Source organism: Dermacentor andersoni, chromosome 6, assembly GCF_023375885.2.
Source record: "Dermacentor andersoni chromosome 6, qqDerAnde1_hic_scaffold, whole genome shotgun sequence".
Lineage (NCBI taxonomy): Eukaryota > Metazoa > Arthropoda > Arachnida > Ixodida > Ixodidae > Dermacentor > Dermacentor andersoni.
The window spans coordinates 95,346,737-95,368,276 of NC_092819.1; the positions used below are offsets into that span (position 1 = coordinate 95,346,737).

Sequence of the window (21,540 nt, forward strand, 5' to 3'; positions counted from 1 at the left end):
CAATTGCACCATCTTGACAGAAAGGCGAATTCCTGTTCCATACTGCGCCAAAAACAAAAATGTGGAGAGGATTGGGCCATGAACAGGGAGCGAATTCTATGTAAAAAAAAGGGGGGGGGGGAACAGCTGTTCACATGCTGCACACCTAGCCAACGCGCCTCCCACATGAATTTTTGCGCTCACAGAAGCGGAGTTTTCAGCTCTTCCTGCAAGTGGCCGGCGCATGTACGGACACTTGGGAGGTTGTAATTAGAATGTACTTCATTAAATGTTGAGTTTGTCAAATGGCATCGTCGGCCCATCCTCACACGCTTTGACTCGCACATACTTTACAGCATACAGTACACGGCGACGTCGTTATCGCCCCTGGAATTAATCTGCAACATCACGGCTACAGCGACGGCACAAATGCGGCTACAGTGTCCATATAATTGCTATTGCGGTAAAAACAGATTGTAATAGCTAGAAGTTTCACCAGCCCGGAGTTGGTCGCGGCTCTCTGCGACTGCAGTGACATATCGTGAACTAGAAGCTGTGTGACCGCGTTGATTGCGCCACATGATTTAATAACATTGCAGTTATCAGCTTTAGCACGGGAATGTGTAGTTAGATCATAGTGCCACCAATGCTCTTGCCTTTCTGCAGAAAAACATGCACAATGCGGCCTCTTTACATACTGTAATGTTGTTTTCGTGTTGGTCTTTAATGTACCTATGTGCTTTCGAAGTGCCCTGTAAATTCCATTATTCCACCAAAATTGACATTGGCCTGCTCCAAACTGCATCAAAATGAATATTTTCTGCCCCAAATTGATCGAAAATACAATTATGTCTGCTCCAGACTGCTCTAACACGCAATGTTACTTGCTCCAAGAATTGCTGAAAAATAATTTGGGGCAGTTTCACCTGTGACATTGCCACACTACATTACTAGTAAACCTTGAAACATATGCTGGTATTTTTAAGAAGTTTTAATACATACACATTAGTTGGAAATCAACACTAAACTTGTGGCGTATAATTTGTAATAAATGAGGCCATGACTGTGGCCAACTCCGAAATTGGCCTCAGCTGCCGTTCCAGGGCGTCTGCCTGCCGCTCCACTGCGTCGGCCAGCCTGCCAACCTGGTCGTTGAGCGCCTGCAGCTCAGCAGTTTGCTGCAATAAAAGTCTTTCATCAGCAATGCTTCTACACATGTTACTGTGAAAGGCAGAGTTTTGCTGTACATGCGGTCGTCTTCGACGGCAAAACACATGGCCATGCAATGCCACTAGCACCGACACATTCATCCAAACTTGGGCTCTTTCGTACACATCCGCCTAACAAACGTGCTGCCACGTTCTGACTTGCTGTCATTAAATCTTGCGAAACTGTAACGGACAAAACGAGGCTACTATTTTTACTCTGCCAGCATGCAGCAGCACTCATTCAGCCTCGCTTCTAATGAAATGTACTGCTGCCATCACGACGGCAAGAATATGTGAGGATAACTGGTAATGTGAAGCAGCACTGGATGCTATTGCACTGGGAACACAAGAGTATGGTTGGGTCAAAGCCAGGCATGCGAAACGTGTAGACAATCTAATGAACCATTAGTGGGGCTGTCACTTGAACCATGTATTGTAAGTGAACATGGCTAGCCTCCACCGGCACAAAACTGCTTTTTGTACAGGTGGCAATTCGCATGTGATTAATTTGTCAATTACGGCCCAGCCTGGACAGGCTAATGCAGCGTTTGCATAGCGTCTCGCCGACTGATCATCTGGCGTGGTGCAGGTATGACTTGACAGGCATGCAAGTCTGGCCTGTGCCTCTGGGTCAGCAGAATGACAGCTGGTTTCACATACTGCAAGAATGGACTGCATGCCTAGTGGTAGGTTGGGCGCAACCTTGCTCTTGTATAGATTTCATCCAGTGCTGTTTCGCCATGGTGACGTTGCCCAATGATGTTTGCATCCGCATTTGGGTGAAGTGTCACAATGGCAGCACATGACGTCAACTTGCTAGTGCTTGCCTAATGTGACTCCTACTTGCATGTGTGCACTCTCAATCTCGGTACTGCTTGCATCACTGCAAGGACGTACCAACGTATTGTTTTCTGAGGGGGAAATGTTGGGTAGGTACTGCAACATGTCTGATTGTTAGATACATAGACAAGTGAACAATGCCCTCTATGTAATGTCAACCTCACGACGCAGGACATGTGCAAGCCTGTTCTGCGAAACAAAGCTTTTGTAGCTTCGTTTGGCTGCTCTGTACTATCCAACTTTTGCCTGTAGGTTTTGGTGCAACTATTTCTGTACTGCACTATAGCTCTCGATCCAAAATTAAAATGGAATGCATGTTCCTGTGCTAGCCAAGTTCTCTGCGAAACCTGCAAGCATGTATTGCATTGATAGTCAGATGTCATGTAATTTCCTCCTATTTCTACAGGTAACAGTGATGCGTTGTAATGGACTTATTCATTAACAGTGTGCGGTTTGTAATGATTCACATATGTTACTAATTGCCCCGTCACTGCTTTGCAACTGACATATTTATTTGTATTGATATTGTTGGTGCTATTCATTTGCCTTACTAGCAGCGCGCTCGGGTGTCTCGTTTCATAAAAACTACAGCTGTACCTCGCATTGTCATGTGCTGGTCGTCCGTCTCTCTTGTTATGTAGCATTGCCGGTTTTTTTCAGTTCTTGTCAACGCCATGTTTGTAAAACTTTCTGATGCAACCATATGTCGCTCCATGCTGATTTCTGTCATCATAATTGACATAAATCTTTTAGATGTGCTGTGTGCTGCAACGGACACATGTAACGTCACAAATAACATAATAAAATGATGAAGTGCTACAAAGCAAACGACAATGGCTGCTTGACCATATGGACTCTCACGTGAGATTCAGATATTGCCAGATGTGTGGTTACAGCACAGTTATAGCGGCCGTTATAGATGAATGAAAAGCATGCTTGGGTACAGATGTTCAGCTATATGCATGGCATCTTGACGCATTTGCGAGCAGAGCAAAATTTTTTGAGAGCATTTGAAACGAGACAGTATAACTGCGTTGGTACATTTCTCAGGGGCCACTGACAACAGAATGCTTGACCCGGGAAAAGTTCACAGAGTGCATATACAAGCAGGACTGCATGGTCAGAGTGCAAGACCCCAGAAAACGCTGCAAGCAGGCAAACATCAATGAAATGTCACATGTACAATACATGTTAGGTCACCACCACAGAATGACAAAGGTGCAGTGTAAAACAATGCAATGTTACCACACTTAAGAGTGTGCCTATCTTGTGACGATAGGTAAGCAACGAATGCACTCAATTTCAAAGTAACATTGTGATATGTGGGGTTGCTTATGCACACATTGGTATGCAACTAACAGCTAGTTAAAACAGTTTTGTATTGTTCCAATTGCACATCTTGCATTTTCTGTCAAATGTACATGTTTTCTAAATGAATGTGCCAGTAATAACGCTTCAATGTTTGGAAGCACAACCACTAGATAGACTGCTGTTGTCACAGGCATGATGTGGCCCCTGACGCCAGGAGAAAGTATCTCGCATTTTGGCCGTTGCAAGTGCAACATTGCTATTCATAACGAAAGGTTCTCAGCCATGCCAAAGGGGGTCATGGGGGGGGGGTAGTTGGTGAAAATTATGAGGTGTCTAAAATTCACATAAACATCGCCCTGTTTCGATACGCTACACTTATCCATACGTCTGGCAAATGACATGTAGCTGCATCACAGTGCTTTTCAACTGATTACAGAAGTGTGTATAAAACTCATACTGGAGGCCGTGAGGTCCTGATAAGCTATCACCTGAGCCCTTTCAGCGCTGTCGACGCACTGATGTGTTTCTGCGTTTCTTTGACATTGCTTTTGTGTGACAGTGATTTGAGGACCACAGAAAGGGAACATTTGCCATTGTAGGTGGCATAATATTTTTTCTTTCTGCACAAACAAAAAGAAACTGGCATTTCGTTTGCAATATCTGAGAAAGAAAAACCGCTGGGGGTGTTTCATGCCCGAAAGGAAAACAACAATGAAACGGTTCATCACTTTGTATTGCAGAAATCAGTACATTTTATGCTAGCTATGCGTACATGAATAACAATGTATTGAACAGCACTACATGTGACAAAAGGTATTACGGCTGCCTAAGCACTACAAGCTGCTTGTTACGAGACTTCAATCCACTTTTCTGGGCATAAACTTGCTTGTGATGCGCAACTTTGTTTTGCACATTAGGTTATGTTCATACCGTCTAGAAAAGCCCAACACATTCCAGATTCCCCTAGACAATAGTCAATACTTCTCATGTCAAATGTTACGTACATAATGAAGATTCATACATTCGTAACATACATTCCTTGTGTCTCTGCATTTGAGTTACTAGCTTGCTTAACATGCTAAATTGTAGGAACTTTTTCCCTGTGTTCATTTCTATTCACCAACTACACATCTGCACTCGGCTGCGGCAAAAATTCATTCGCTCGGGTTGAATTACACGTAAACACTCTATCAGCACTGCCATCTCACCTTGCGGGACTCCTCCAATAATTTTTCGGCTAGCTCATTTCGCGCAGCTGCGAGGGTGACCCTTTTCGCGGTGTCCCCCACAGCCTGCTGTAGCAAGCGGCCTCTTGATGTAGCTCTTGGAGGCCCTGCATAATTTCAGGAGCACACTAGCTTCTAAGCTGCGTGACTAAAAAAATATAACTATGCTGTTTAAGGAAGAGCAGTGCAATTATGGCAGCATTAGCAAAACGTAATACAAGTATTCATCTGCACCAGGTTTCACGTTGTACTTGACTGTGCATACATTTCATACCTGAAACACGAATACTTCATGGTCTCACATGAGGAGCATAAACCTTGGAATCGTTATAGAAACGTGTTAAAATGGAAATTACAGTTCCTTTTACAGCCACACAACTAATGCAGCTCATCGTTTCTTTTATGTGGATTGCAGTGTTTGCATTGTGCATTTAACGTTTCTTGTAATATATCGACTTCCCACAAAATCCTATTCCCCAGCAGTCGATAATAGCATGCACAGTTCAGGTACATAGGAAGTTTCTCGTTCTTTTTTAATCTTTCTTTTCTGTACCCCTCGTAGAGAGAAACAGCCATTCACGAGTGCTCAGCCAGCAACCACATCACATGATGTCATGCAAGTATTCATTTGGCTGGACTGTATGTATGTGTTGTGTGACATGGCATTTGCATAATTACATTTGTTGCATTTCAGTCTTGACAATTTCACTTCAGATTTGTGCAAGTTGTCCAAAATTACTTTTCCATATGAAGCTCTGCCAGTTAACAGAAGTGACATTGGCCCTGTTAGAATCGCACCGCTGGCACGAGTTGTTGCAAACTCAGCGCTGACACCCGTTGTTGCAATCGGGTCGCAAGCCCCAAGGGTAGCGTTGGCCTGGCGGCCTGGGGCACTGGAAGCATCCGAAGGTCTCGGCAAAGCATGAGTCGACTGGTAACAGAACAACTGGTTTATTCTAACATCGCAAAAGAGCGGGCGGTCAGGTCGACCGAAGTGAGAGACGGGAGAGCACGTAACTCGACAGAAGAAATCGGAGCCTCTCTCTTGGCGTCCGGGGGCAGCTGCTGTTATAGTCTCGGCGTCGCGGGCAAGAAGGAAGGTCACGGGGGAGACCACGTGACGGCGGGGCACAGACGAGCTGAGATACATGTTGAGACGAGTGTAGTGACTCAACCGCCGAGCAGGCGCCGATCAGACCTCTTCGCTTCACACTTGGGGAGCTCCTCTCCCCGGCTGCCGCGCTTTGACAAGCGTGGGCACACACACACACACGCACACACGAAGACACGTGGCACTGAAACACGCCTGGACGCGCTTGGCGGGGAGGCGTATCGGCGGCGCTGAACGGGCCAAAATGTCCGCCGCTTGGAACGAAGCTCCGGCGTCCGTTGCATCCGCGCCGGCTATACCGCGCGTTGTAGGCGAAACGTAACAGCCCCCTAGAATACACTCCTAGCTTCATGCATAGGCGAGCTTTGTTAGCAAGCCACTAGGTAATCGCACATGCATGACTGAAAGTGTGCAATATTTTTCAAACATTCAACGAATACATAGCATGCAGGTGTACATTCACAGTGCGCTGTAGTAGTCGCCTTCATTCAATTTTTGTTACCTTTTTGTGGGCATCTCCCATGCGTTAGGTTTGTCTGCCCACCAATAATACTACATACATTCGAAGCGGTTTTTCACAGTGGTCTTTGTTCTGCTCACAGTTAAAAACCTTTCTGGACAAATTCTTTATTCATGTATTGCCTCATTACTAAATATCCAAACTACCTGAACCATACAACATCCATTTGCACTTATTATGTACAACATACGTAGCGTTAACATTCAATAACAGAGTATCCATGAAGTATGCGTTCAGTTTGTTCGACTCTTCACCACTCCAATTAAAGCTGAAAGCTAAACAATCTGCTGCACAGCTGAGAGAAGGTGAAACAAGAAGTTGCCTCAAGCACACGCATAGCGTATAACATACCCCCTAATGACCAAGACTCTTACATGCATTACTCAGACGCCTCACCCAATTGCATTTTACATCCACTTGGGCTCCTCGCACCGCATGTTCACATATGAGCAGGCTTGTTTTGTTGAAATGTTATTGCCCTTTATGTAATATTCCTACTCTGCGGTCTGTAAGGAAATTACATGAAATGAAAAAGCACGTGTGGCTCCAGGTGAAATTTCCAAATATAACTGCCTTGTCAATGCGAATGCTTGGACCTTTACCAAGCATCTAGTGGTCAACAAGTTTACAGTGGTGCGTTACTACATGTCCTGTTCCATAAAGTTGATCCCCCAAAACGCAAAAAGATAGGTTATCAAATCACTGCCATGGTGTGAAATTCTGAGATTGCAGCATAACGACGTACCACATATGCATCGTTACAAGTAGGTGCACATCTTACTGCTTCAGGATAGCAATAGCAAATACACGTGCAAAACATGTATGGCATGCCTTGCTGACACACCTTCTCCTCAGTGCTGTTTCGGTGTCTGTGTGTATAGCGTTCATGAGCAGTTCCACTAGGTTACAGTGCTGTCCGAACAAGTGCTCCTTGTATGCCTTCAGTTTTCCTATTAACCAATACGCCACATGGACAAATAAACTTTACGTGCCTTTCACATTTAAACACTTGCTATCAAGCGTGTATAATTGCCCATATCGGTAAGTAATGTAAGATAACACCGTGGGAGACGGGGACAAGCAACATTAGACACATGTGAAAAGTGTGTCTTCCTTTCTCATTTTTGTAACGATTGCATCTTTTATTTCAGGGCATTACATTCAATCTATCGTGTCCCGAATTAAAAAAAAGAATAGGTTTTGCGTAGTCTCTTCATCACAACACCGCTATGAAGGTTACTGCAATATTTTGACATACCACTAACCAGTACACATACACTGCGCACACGCAGTACACACAGAACCTTTGCGTAATTTACTTGTGTCATGAGGTATAGGTTCCTAGATAGAAAAATAAATGTCAACATGTGCACGCAACAAGCAAATGTCACGTTAACTTATTTGATGATCTACAGGGTTTTTGTTTACAAAGACGGCGCCGAATAAAACATTACACGAAGAAGGGGGACACGAGACAGCACGTCCCCCTTCTTCGTGTGCTGTTTTATTCGGCGCCGTCTTTGTAACCATGCTTAACGAATGAGCCCACCAACACATGCTCAGGGTTTTTGTGCTTACTTTCTTTTTTGCCTTGCTGTGCCTCTGTGTGTACACCGGTACTGACCAAGCAGCAATAAAATCAGTTGGTTGTAGTACCTCTCTTGAGTATACCTTCTCTGTGTGGTCTCCTTTCCTCACTTGACATGTTTGTCTCACATGCATAAAGTACTGCAAGGTGCCTTTCATCTGCAGTGACCAGTACAAGGAACTTCTATATCACTATTACAGCTATGTTGACATTCAATGCACACATTTTTGGCGTGAGGTCGCAATTACGTTCACACACCACACACTTACGGCTGGCAGTACACCTTCTTCCTGTAACGCCGGTGCTCGCAGATGGTGGTTGCTGCTGAGGTGCTGAGGCTGCAGAGACTGAGGTGTCGCCTGGCTGTGACACCTCAGTCACAGCTGAGGTGTGTGGTTGCTGGGAGTCGCTCTGCATTTAAGAAAAAAAAACAAATTGTTAAGCTTAAGAGATGCAGACACTGGTCACAATAGTTACAAAAGGTGAAGCATATTGTGCAATCCAGTAGGCTTTGCTCTATTTAGGTACAGCTTGCCTCCAAGGCCTTCATTTGTAATGGAAACTTGTGCTCCAGCATTGTTTATTGCCTACTAGTTTTATTTACAAAATCTCATTATGCCCTACCTTACTGCTTAGTTAAACAAGGCAACAGGACAGGTGAAGGTTTCTAACTGCCAATCCTGGCTTTTCTAAAGGAATACATATATACAAGGGAGATTCTCACTTCGCAGTGGCTGCTCACGAAGGGCGCAAGCCGCGCCGGTACGGTGCTCGCAGGGCCGAGTAGGGCGAGCACTCGGCCCTTGGCGCCCCCAAGAAGTCCACCGCCGGTAGGCCTGCAACGTGGTTTGCGTAAACACTCGAAACAGACGTTACCGTAAAGCATGCACGCCTGGTTTACTTACTTCATCTCGGCTGAGAGGTTGCCTGCGTCCGCCCTGGCCCGACTTACAAATCTATTCCACCAGCAACGCCACTGCACCACGAGCTTTGTGGGAGGGCTGGCATCGTTTACCAAATTGGTGAGCTCCTCCCACATTTCCTTTTTTCTTTGAGCTGTGAATTTTGGGTCCAGATCTCCTCATGATTTAACTAAGCGGGGATTTCGTTCCATAAAGTTGATTATAATTTCCTGTTGCCGATGGTTTATGTGAGGGCCAATGTCCCGTGGTGCCATGGCGCTGTGATGGACAAACACTGTCGTCTGGAAGCTTGACTGCAGAGAGGTAGAAAATATTCAGGAAAACGTACAGACCGCCACTGGACTCTTTTATTCAGCATCATGAATAAACGCTTTGCAGTACACTCTTCTTGAACTTGTGGGCCTGCATAAAGATTATTATGCGCAGTCAAAATCACTGCCGTCTGTTCAACGCCGCGACTTACCGTTGAATATCATATTTCGTCGACGCAGCAGACGATACAGTTGTCGGTGTGGTACTAGAGGCGATTCGAGTTGCAAGTTCTCTCGAAGCATCGCAGTCGTGACGACCAGGCATACATCGTCTGGTGCGCGTCCATTGACAACGATTTCAGCAGTACTATGGGAGAACTCTCCGGCACAGCAACCATCAACACGACATACTGCCACCGCTACTTTACAGGGATTACCCACGCTCAGTGGCCGACGATCGTGCGTCAACTATTCACTGCAAGCGTAGACGCTGTCATTTTGCGCTTCAGTTCCAACACTAGTGTCAGCGAATGCACCAAGACAGCAACTACCAACAAGACATACTGTGCTGCCGTCAGTTTACGGGGATGCTCGGTAAGCGACGGTTTGTGGTCAGCTGTTTCATTCATTTCAAACAGCTGCCATCTTGAGTTTAGGTTCGATACGTGGCCCTCTGGTGGCAAACTAGCAATTGCAGTTTACAATGCCAGAAAAAAGTGAAACGCCGCTATACCGTACAAAAAGATGATGAAAATAAAATTTGCAGACACATTATGTTGTTACCAGTCACGCGCCCAAGCTCGTCTCATATCTTCACTCGGCAAACCACAACCGAAACTAATAGCAAACGGCTAAACGGCATTTCATTCGATTTACGTTGTCACGGGTGAGTTCCAGGGCGCCCCGGGCACTACGCTCTTCGGGTACGCGGTCTTCCACTTCATTTTAGTGCAAGTTCGGATTCCCTTTTGATGACGTCAGCACTCGCCGAAGTTCAGAACAACAGAACGCGCATCTGATGACGTCAGGCCGAAGTGGACAGTCCACTAGGTGGACTCTTGCAGAATAGCCCCCCTGGCATAATGGGGCTCTTGCATTGCCCAGGGGGCGCTGCGAAAAAGGTGCTAAAAAGCGCCCTCTGTGCTAAAATGGGTCGTACCAAGCTCGGTCATCTGCTTCGGAAAGCACGTTTACAATATGGACCCGCCACTTTCGGTTGTGTTGTTTCACGGCCTGCAGCGAATATCGGGCGCCGAATATTTTTTTCAGGGGTGGTACGCTGCGTAAAGGCAAGAAATTATGCAGTGCCGAATACGTGTACGCCGTTCAAGAATTAGGCGGCGAAGTTTTAGCACCGTGTCAATCCCAAGTGAAGCGAGTCGCGTACGAAGTGGAACTTCAGGTAAGGTTTGCTCGCTAGCTGCTAGATTCAGGCGCACAAACGCAAGAAAACGCTTGCTATAAATAAATCCACAGCAGCGATAAGAAGGCATCATGTGTACGGAACTGTTCGAGCACACGACGGTACGCGCCGCGATGTACGAACTGCTCGAGCGCACGATCGTACGCGCCGCGACGGCAGCGGTCTTTCGACATGCTGCGAAACAGCGGGCCTCCTGCAATCTTTGTTGACTGCATGCCGCTAAACAAGTAGTTATGCCTGCGCTGTAGTAGCGGCCATCTGTCCCTTTAGTAAGTGGTAATAACTGATGCAACGCATGTGAGCTCGCACGTACGTGTGAATCGCGCTGCAGCTCGAGCTCGTGCGCTGCTCGATTGATATAGGTTTTAATGACAGCGCTCGAACATCGGTGTGCTGCACTCAGTACTGCCTTGCTGCGCTGCCTCAACGTGTTAGCTTCAGATGAAGGATGAGCGCATTTAACTCTCTTAACCTGTGCTGCCCGTAGTGGAGTAGTGAACTGTCATCGAATGAGCGCGACCATTTGTGCTCATTTGCACACACCTGGTCACTTCACCACTTCGCATCGGTCGAATTGTTAATTGTCGCTGCGGCCGGGTCTCGAATCGTGAATTACCAGCCATGCCTGCTGCTATGTCGGTCTGCCGTCGGGACTGTAGGTGCGAAACACTGAACTTTAGAACGCAGATAATCAAGCAAGCTTCAAGACAGGCGAAGCAGTCAGCATGGTGCGAAGTTTCGCTTACTCAGCGCGACGAACTGCAGCTATGCAGCGCGCCCGACGCTCCACTTCGTGAGGCCTTGAAGGAAAACGGTAGAATCAGATGATGGGATTCAGGCTTCTTGTTCATGGCAGCCCATGACGCAGAAGTAATGACGGTGACGCCTTTTCGAGGCTGGGCTAGGTCTCTCCGGATCGGCGTCGCCGATTCCTTCTGCTCCTGGCATTACGTCCCACGGCACACGGAGAGTACGTTTTAGTTAAACTACAGGCTGCGGCCAGCTCGCAGCGTGGTCTGTGAGAAGTGACGAGCCTTTTCTCACTCGCAACAGGGCAGAAAAAAGTGCGAATCGACGCAAACCTCGGCCTAGAAACGTGCTTCGCCATAGCCAGGGTTCAATACGACCCAAGCTGGTACGACCCAGATGTCGTTTCCCGCGCCGCCACCAGGCGCCGCTACTATACCTCAAACTCCAGCGCAAGTGCCCGTTTATTTGGTATTTGTTTTGTTCGCTCTAGAAGTATCTCACTGTGATCTCGTAGAATAATTCACCAATGTAAGAGCAAGAGCAGCTGCACTCCTAGTGGGGCAAGTTAACTACCTTGATCGCGCCCCGTGTGACTAATGTTTGTCAAACCTACATCGGGCGTGGTGCGCCTGCATAGTTACGCTTTGTATCTCAGCGCTTGAACGTTCATAGATGTGATTCTCTTGTGCGTTCAACGCGGCTTCTTGTAATACGGTCGTTCGCACTTCAGTTAGATGTGGTCAACCACTTTTGCGTCGCGTAGAAAAAGGACGACTGGCTTTGCCACCTTTCCAAAGAACCGGCGCGGTATTGGTTCTCCCTGATGCGGTCGCGTGTTGCTGTTGCTGCTTGCCGCACACCTTCAGCATGTTTTCGGCTCGTTTTGTCTGCGTGTGTGTGTGTGTGTGTGTGTGTGTGTGTGTGTGTGTGTGTGTGTGTGTGCGTGCGTGCGTGCGCGCGTGTGTGCGTGCGCTCGGCTCGCTGTGTGTGCGTGCGTGCGCGCGCGTACATACATGCCGGTTTGTATGGGCCGGCGTGTTTGCGTGTGTCTAGTGCGTACGTGTTTTGTGAGCGTGTTTATGTAGGTCACTGTGTGTGTGTGCGTGCACGTGTTAGCGTGTCTGCCTGCATGTATGTGTGCTTGTTTGTGTTTATCAATGTGAGCGTGCGCGCTTTTGTGTCTGCGCTTTGCGAGTGCGTATATTTGTGTGTGCGTGCGTATGTATTGCATAAGGCCGGTAGAGTTTTACTCACAATAAACTCTTCCAATTTGGTGCAGCGAGTGTTCCCGCCTGAAAGCCGAGTTTGGTTTCAAGCCACCCTGGACAACTGCTGTATGAGGCGCCGTTTCTCGGGAGGACCAGTGGAAAGGCGTCAGGTATACGCTTCGTCCTTTTTCCCTCCCACGCCCTGATGAATCGATATCCTTGATTGTTATTGTAAAAGGAACGTTACATCCAGCGCATAAATAAATGATTAAAAAATCTGGTAGTGTGTTTTGCCATTACACTAATTCTGATCTTAAAGATGTGGATTTCCCATTAGCCCACGTTTCCGTTCATGCAGACAACCGCTGAAATTGTTTATGGCATGACTGTTTAAGGCTAGTAGCGCAGCTCAGGACGAGCAAAAAAGGAAGGAGGTAGGGGTAATCAAAGGGAGCGAAAAACAGGGTGAGCGCTCACCCTACATGCGAAATTGCACAGACTGAACTCTCATGATTCTCTTATTTTGCTAATGCAGGATGCAAGATTCCAGCGATGCCATGCGCTGCACTTATTGAGCTGCTACTTTGCTGGCGCTCTTTGCCGAAAATTGGCAACAAAACACAATAATCAATATAACTTGAAATGATAAGTTTGCAAAGCATGCTGGCACAGTAGCGACAGCACCATATGAGCACCCAGACATGCAGCTGTGTACAATCTTAATGCATCACTGCAGCATCTGGAAGGACGTTTGCTTCTTTTTTAGCAAGTGTACAAAGTCCATATTTCTGGCTTTTCTCATGCAAACCAAAACGAGGCTTGTCGCCAGTGATCTTGTCTTTTGTTCTAATAGCATTTGCTTATCTTGAACTTCTAGAGCGTCGTTTCTCGCAGGTCATGCAGATGATAGCAGCAGTTACACAATGCCTAGCCTTGGTGCCCTCCATCAAGAGCAAGCCACTTGCATTCGTCTTCAGACAGATGGTTGATGTCTTCTTGGAAGCAGTTTGGAAGACAACATTGTAAGTAGATATACGTGTATAGTGTAATATAATAAGACAAGTTATAATTTAAAACTCTGAGGCTCCTTGGCGGCCTATGCTTGATATCATGTGCAGTTGTGTGGTGTTTTAAATATTGCCGATGGTACAGTGCATACTGTAGGTATGACTGCTGATCCAAAGTATACACTTGCACTTTCTTGATGGCCTTTCATAATGAGGATTTTCTTTGTGCAAGAATATTCACAGAATGGGGCATTGCAGCATCATATTCTTTATTGTGCATTCACTGCTAATTTCGTATGACCTTCCTGCTACCAATTGCAGGAAAGGAATATTTCTTTACTCTCTGAAATGAGCTTGTTATTTGCTCATTGCATCACACTCTTCTACCTTTAATTAGTTCCTATATAATTCTCAAAACCATGAAAGTTGAGCTGTTCTTATTTTGAATACATAATATCCATATCAAAATGTGCCGGATTGCAATCTACACTGCAAGAGATTTGAAGAAATTACAAGAAACCAGAACCTCTCGTGGGCGTTAAAGCAACATTTCTGCATGCAATGCACCTATCTATTGTACTCAGCTAGCTGCTCATGAAAATTGCAAGCATCTTTCATTTCACTCAGTTTTGCAGGATATAGCAGGCTTGTCATTGTCTATAAATATAACCTTTCCTCCTTTGCATCATGAAAATTTGTCAAATGCTTAATTTGGGAAAAGTCTTGAAAAATGAATGTTTCATAATTTTGAAGCTATGTATTGGTTGGGGCTTGACAGTTTTCAGACAACTTGACCATGTTGAACCTAGCCATTACGAACCAGAAAAAAAAAACATGCACAGGAGCACTCAATTTAATCAGATGCAATGCTTGTGGTCATTTTTCTTGTGGCAAAATGTACTTTTAAGCGAGAGAGGGCGGGTAGCCAATAGCCAATTTATAACCATTGCGACTCACGTGGGTAGTGGCATCACAGGATGAGAAATGTTTGTGGCTCTGAGGTTCATTGAATATGTGAACACCTATATCCAATCACCCCCGACCCCCCCCCCCCTTTATGACGGGTAACCGTGCAATATGTTTTGGGCGGAAAGATGATTGTTTTAGGAGACTACAAATTTCAGGCTCTAGTTGAGAGGCTACAGAAAGAAGGACCATGTTCGCAGATTAACATAAACTGCGTAGGAGGGGCATCACAGTTTAGAGCATGAAGTAGAAATTGGGACCATGAGGAAGGATCATAAGTTTAAAGGGACACTAAAGTGAAAAATGATTTCTGCATCAGTAAATTACCGTTCTATAACACCAAAAACACCACTCTTCCAAAGATAAGACGTTTGGTAAGCCAGAAGAAGCAGAAGAACGAAATACGGGTGGCGACGCCTACTTAAGTTCCCGCACCTTGGGGCTGTGACGTCGTGGACTTTGATGGCATCTTCTAGGGCCTACTAATTATATATAGCGGTACAGATTGACTACACTGCGTTCTAAAGGGGCCAAATATTAAACATGCCAAGTTTCAAGAACCTTTATTCACCCAACGCGGCCCAAATGCGAAAACATACTTTGGAATCCCTGACGTCACGCTGACGTAGCGGCGCTGGGGTTTCGGCACGAAATTCAAATACTGATACTTGGACCTTCATTTTCTCATCTAATAATCAAACTAGTTTTTTGAAATGACTGCCTGTAGGGTTCTCAAACAACGCTTCATTAGTCTAAACTTATTTATTGTTTTGATTTAGTGTCCCTTTAAATAAGTGAATACTACTTGTGAGTGTATTGCCAAGCTAACCCATTGAAAGAAGGGGGCGTGCCCTAAGGGAAACAGTTGACAACACATGCTAAATTTTCCAGGAATGTATGCCGAAATGCCAATTCTTACTAAATTATTAAATAAGAAATACACAATAAATTTTAGGATACAGAAAGGGTCTAATAAACTGCATTGGAGAGTTGGCGGTCATTGGGCTGGATGCATGTATTGCAGGGCAAATGAGAATTCCAGTGGAGGTTTCCTCATTTTCATTTTATGTGTACTCTGTAAAACAGTACGCTTTGTCTCCTAGTGTAATAATGTGTAAAAACAGTTATTTTTTCATGTCTTGTGCATCTCAGTCTTAATGTGCCATATCCCATAAGGTTGTCAGCTGCAGTACTTATATAAAGTGTGATGCACAGATATATTGCAGATTTGATAATGTCAATGTTATATTAAGTTTACATACACACTCCTGGACAAATGTCTGTTGTTGAGAGATGTCATCGGTTGTGTCTTTAAATTTTATTCTTATTTTCTATGGTGAAAAGGCTACTGTACTATAATTTGCTTTTGCTGTTGTATGTGCCATGTTGTATTCACATGACATAGTGGTTTAGTGTTCACAATAACACGCAATTCCTCAGTTTGCAAAATAGAAATTTCTCCTACCTTTCACTTGTCTTGCCCAGTTGCCTGAGCTGTGCATTGTGCCGTCACATTAAGTTTGTTACCTTAAGGAGCTTGTTGCCTTATCAAATTTTCCGCAGTGTACATGCGAAATTGCACAGACTGAACTCTCATGATTCTCTTATTTTGCTAATGCAGGATGCAAGATTCCAGCGTAGCCATGCGCTGCACTTATAGGTCAAGGTGCTCAGAGAATGGAGTCCCTGCATCTCATGGTTAACCGTGAACAATATTCTTTTCTTTTTGAATGCTAAATGCCATTTGCTGCATCAATTGCATTTTTGCAGCTCAATTGTGTGCCATAATTTTTCTAAGCTTGAATCAATTAATATACACTGTTCAGTATGATAAAAAAAATGTCGTACAGCATGAAGAAGGATTCCAAGAGACGACGTACACTGCGCTGACTTCCAACAATATTTTATTGCGTTACCACATCATGTGTATATATGCAAGAGGGGCCATGCGCAGAAAATGAAAGGCAGTCACAAGGGGTGTTCTATCGGCAAGTCATTCTACTAATAACTAGGTCACTTGAAAAAAATAAACATCACAATTTCTATCTGTTGAGATACAAGACTCCCCTAGGGGTCAGCGTGACAGAGGGGGCACTAACGCACACATTACCAAATTTTCTGGTGAAATAAGCTTCAATAATTTACTGAGTGAGCTGTGTCTCGCTAAAGCTTCGGTATTTTCAAAGAGGGGCATGCTGCCGCAGTCCTCGCAATGGTTGCCCAAGTGGCCTTGAACAGTTATGGACGTTGTTATAGTGCTCTCTTGAAAGATCATTTAGGCACCTGCCTGTCTGTCCAAGATATTTACTGCCTCAAAACGAGAATTTGGTTAACCACATTCATTGCACATATCACAAAACGTTTTCTGTGCCCGACAGAGCAACAACTCCAACGCGATTTAGGCGCCTTTACACGCTTACAGAGCCTTGCCAGCTTTTCCGGGGCTGAGCAAAAACTGATTCCTGCACGTTGCCCAATCTTTTTTAGCCTATGGGAGACATCATGCACGTACGGTAATACTGCAAACCTGTCTTTCAACCGTCTGGTTCCTTGACGGAGTGGGCTCATGACATTTTGTGCACTTCAGAAGCTATTTCGCTATGGCTGAAATTAAGGCCAAAGGGTAGCCAACCCAAGAAAAGTGATCAAACTCTGCAGCAAGATTATGTTGCATCGCGTGTGAGCAAGATTTATTGAGGCTGTTAACTAGGAAAAGCTTTACAATACCTCATTTAACAAGCTTTGAATGTGCAGAGTTAAAGGGCAAGAGTGACTTCTTACTTCTCGGTTCGAAGCACTAGCACACATGTTTATTTGCAAGGCACAGCCTGAGATCTAGAAAGTGCAAGGAATCATCAATAGGGACCTCATGTGTTAGTTTTAGACGCTGCATCTTTTTCTTAAAGATCTCCAAGACTCCTGAATCAGCAGGCTCAAAAGCGTGATCAGCGCAATCAATAAATACCAGGTAGTCATCCACAAACCTGCACACTTTGACAACAGGAGATACATCTAGGTGTCGTTGAATATTGCAATCATGATGAGCTAGGTAAATATCACTTAGTGGCGGCGTCAGGCATGATCCTCTAGAATACACAAAGGAATGGTGTTCCACACAATGCAGGAATCACAGTCGTTTTTCTCAGCGACGGAAAAGCAGGCAAGGCTCTGTAAGCGTGTAAACACACCTAAATCGCGTCAGAGTTGTTGCTCTGTCAGGCACAGAAAATGTTTTGTGACATGCGCAACGAATATGGTTTACCAAATTCCCCTGTTTTGCGGCAGTAAATTTGTTGGACACAGGCAGGTGCTTAACCGATCGTTTAAGAGAACACTATAACAATGTCCATAACACTGTTCAAGGCAACTTGGGCATCCATTGCCGGGACTGCGGCTGCATGCCCCTCTTAAACATACGGAAGTTTTACCGAGACACAGCTCATCCGGGAAATTATAGAAGCTGATTTCACCAGAAAGCTTAATAGTGTGGGCGTTAGTGCCCCCTCTATTGCGCTGACCCCTAGTCAAGTCTCGTATCTCAACAGATAGAAATCCTAATGTTTTTTTTTTAAGTAGCCATGTTCTTAGTCCAATGACTTGCTGTTAGACATGCCTTGTGACTCCGTTTCATTTTCTGCGCATGCCCCGTTCTTGTATATATATATATATTCAAACTACATATTGTATAACAGACCAGTGCCCTCGGGTTACAACACAAAAATTTATAGAAAGTGGAATTGTAGTTAGAAAATCTGCTACACAGCAGCTTTAACCCAGAGAATGCTCGTTTCACAAAAGAGGAAAAACTATGTAGGCACTAAAAAAATTTTACATATTTTTCGTGCTCAAGTAATCTTGTTGGAAAGAGAAAATTAGCAATAATGCTCCTGGCTTAAACCTTACTAAAGCACGTCTATGCTTGGAAAGTATTGTTTCAATCTGAAGAATGTTGGCCAGTTGTGCTTTACATCGACTTTCCGAACTTTTCATAATGCTTTGCAATTACATTAGTGTACAAAATAACAGGTGTGTTCCTTGTGCGTTTGCCCTGCATTTCAATTACTTCCCTAATTCACCTTTGCAATATTCCTTTCTTTTTCAAGGCATCAACACTTGAATTTTCGTTCATTGGAGCCTAATACTGAAAATTTATTCCTTTATGTGGCCAAAAGCACTGCGAGGTCAACTCAGGCTCTTTCAGTGGCGCTATACATAGTTTCTTCTCTAATAACAGATTTCATCAATACATATATTTAGATACCTTTGTGGGAAATGTACATGTTCTTGTACTTACCGCTGTGTTTGGTGGTTGTGCATGTTTATATTTCATGTGATTTATGTATATATTGTATGTATGTATTGTACTATATTGTATTGCAGTATGCAATAAACATATTTACATTTTTCTTGAAAATGCAGCATATATCTTACCAGTCTGTGTTGCATGCTATGTGGATCTGGAAATCATGATAACTGTTGGTGTTGTATACATGCTCAAAAGTGTCAAATTTGTTCGGTTTTACTTGCGCAGTGAAGACAGGTTTCGCAATATACACCATGAATTACTAATATGTAACGTGATCCACACGTATAGTTGTGTATGCCCATCGAAGCTTCAAGGCCGGCTGTTGGACAGTGCGTTAGGTAGCCGAACTTGAACCTTCTGGCACACGTTAGAGTTACGCTTGGATCGCTGTACATAGTAGTAATTGAAGGCGTGTACTGCCAAACCTGCCTTCCCTACACACTAGAAATAAAAGGGTGTACACCCTTCCAACACCCACGTAGGTGGGCGTTAATTTAGACTAGCACCCTTACACCCTAAATTTATTTTGCTGGACACCCTTCCTCTAGGGTGCTATAATTGCACCCCAACTGTAGGGTGTATACAACAGCACCCTTAGGGTGTTCGTCTGGCGACAAACTGATTTACACCCTTAAGGGTGTAAAAATGTTTAGTGTGTACCTCTTGCCGCTGCATCCTTCGAATATCGTGAATGTGCAAGCTGCTGTACAGAAAGATTCCGAATTCGAACCGGCTCCCTCACTCATGGCACATATATTGGCACGCGAAGGTAAGGGAAACTGACACACACCGGCCGTCGTCATTGCACGGATTTCGCATTCGTGTTGCGTTTAATGAAAGCCAAGCTCGCGCCTATTATTTTACATTTGTCCTACGAAGCCGCCGGGAAATGCGCCTATGGCCTTGACGTATAGCAAAGTGAGGTGATGGCTAAACAGGTAAACAAATGGGGAAGGAACAGTCAGAGAAAATGTACGGGCCTCTTGCTTTGAAGAAGCGCGGCAGCATTGGTTATTCCTTTGCTCTTGTCTATGTATGGATAACTACTGCGAAGTCACTGGCATGTGCGTGCAAAGGGCATAGCCGAGGACGAAGCAAGGCGTACACAGTGCGCAACGAGGTCATACCGGTCGTGCGTGTAGCTCGGAGGTGAACTCTTAAGTGAGGCATCGGAACACACCCAAGAGAAAACAACGGGTTGTCATGACAGAACTACTGCAGCCATGTAAACAAGCTTCTTGTTGCATGTGAGAAAAAATGTGTGGTGGTGCGGTGACGTTTCTTTTTTTTTTTCCTTCCATAATGCACGAGTACTGGCAGGTTAAGAGGTACGAAGTTTCATATCTCAACAATACAAAGCGGTACCGCGATCGTGTGAATTGCACACAACTACTCACGGAAGTTTTGTCTAAAAATTTTTATCCCATCGAAAACGCCTGTAATTTCTACGAAGGTATTGTAAAAGTCATACTCACACATGACTGGTATATCTCATAGAGGCGTGTAAATTGCGTTCCCTTTATGCATATCGCCTTGTGCAATTAACAGAATTTACAAATCCGGTTCCATTGCTGTGTGACGGAGCTTTAAAGCACACAGTTGAACTCTTTTTCCTCTCTTCCATTGCGCAGTTTTCCACAGTCACTGAGAAAAAAAAATATTAAGAAAGAGGCAGAGCTCGGCATCAGTTGAAAATTGCACTGTTGCAGGCGCGGCATTTGAACATTTTCTTTTACACGCAATTAGGCCCACCAAATGCGGTGCATTAGTTGGCGAGGAAATAGATTTCTCCCAGCGGCTGCCGAGCTGGAGCTTCGCTATAACATGACGACAATGCCGTCGATCCTGTGGCGAAGTTGCGTGCGGGAATGCAATCGAAAAAGCTAGCTGACGAAATGTACGCACTGTATAGAGCAAAGTGTTGCGTTTGATGAGTGTTTGTCAAAACATGGTGTCCCTTGCAAGTGCGAAAACTGTACCGAATACGTGGCACGGGGAAGCCGCGCTTGGGATCGCGCCTGCGAAGCGTTGGTTCATGCTACCTTGACATATTGTTTAAGGACCCTTCATACATATGGAAGTACCGCTTGCCTGTCCACAGTGTTGAGGCCCCAATTAGTTGTCCATGTCTCCTAACGTGCGTTCAACACCTGTCAATATTGTATTGCAAATTCGCTCTTAGAGCGGAAGTACATCGTTTTCTCTGTAACTCTGAAGTGGTGCTGGTAGTCCATACGTGAGTTTGTCGTTAATCTTGCGAGGCGCATGCGGGCCTCGCGTTCTTCTATGCGCGGGCAGGAAAGTGCGGTACTGGCATGTCTGCACATGCGAGACGGTTTGCCGCCGAGTGCGGCCAAAAACACGATGTAGTTGCCCCTCGAGAAGGCACCGTGGCGCGCACTTGTAGTTCGTGAAACGAGCATCAGCATGATCAAAGCAAGGCAGTGGACAAGCAACAATGTAGCCTAAACATGCCACCCATCTCCGTCGCGCGGAGATCGCGATAACAGCTCCGATGGCGTTGGGCGTGGAGCGCACTGTCGAGATTAGTGCTGTGGTCTCACACTCGGCACTGGCAATTCGCGACGCCCGGCGGTATAAGCGAGATTGTGCTGTTGGCTGAAACAGAAGAAAACAGCGCGGCATGCTGTCGTGTTTAAACTCAAACCGCCTGCGAATGTGCTTTCCTTAGCCGCGAACAAGGCGCCCGCGCGAAAACGTGCCTCCTCCAGCATCCTGGCGAACGGCGGCGGCGTGCGCACCGCCTGAGACGGCTGCGCTGGCGCTGGCCAATCGGCGGGTGAGTTGGAGAGGAGAAGAGTAGTGCGGCGAAGCACAGAACACCAATACAATATTAGAGAAGGGAAACTGTACCTTCCACAGTGCTACGGAAATAAGCATAGCGGTGGCGTCGTGAACTAAA

General features: G+C 45.3%; 1 protein-coding gene across 1 annotated transcript; it reads right to left on the bottom strand.

Moving 5' to 3' along the window:
• Positions 1-467: 467 nt before the first annotated feature.
• LOC140218775 (uncharacterized) lies at positions 468-8,351 on the bottom strand. The gene is made up of 3 exons (XM_072288535.1): positions 8,053-8,351; positions 4,547-4,671; positions 468-1,157 (listed from the first exon to the last, which is right to left on the bottom strand). The coding sequence occupies exons 1-3, from the start codon at positions 8,198-8,200 to the stop codon at positions 1,002-1,004; spliced, it is 429 nt and encodes a 142-aa protein (XP_072144636.1). The 5' UTR covers positions 8,201-8,351; the 3' UTR covers positions 468-1,001.
• Positions 8,352-21,540: the final 13,189 nt, after the last annotated feature.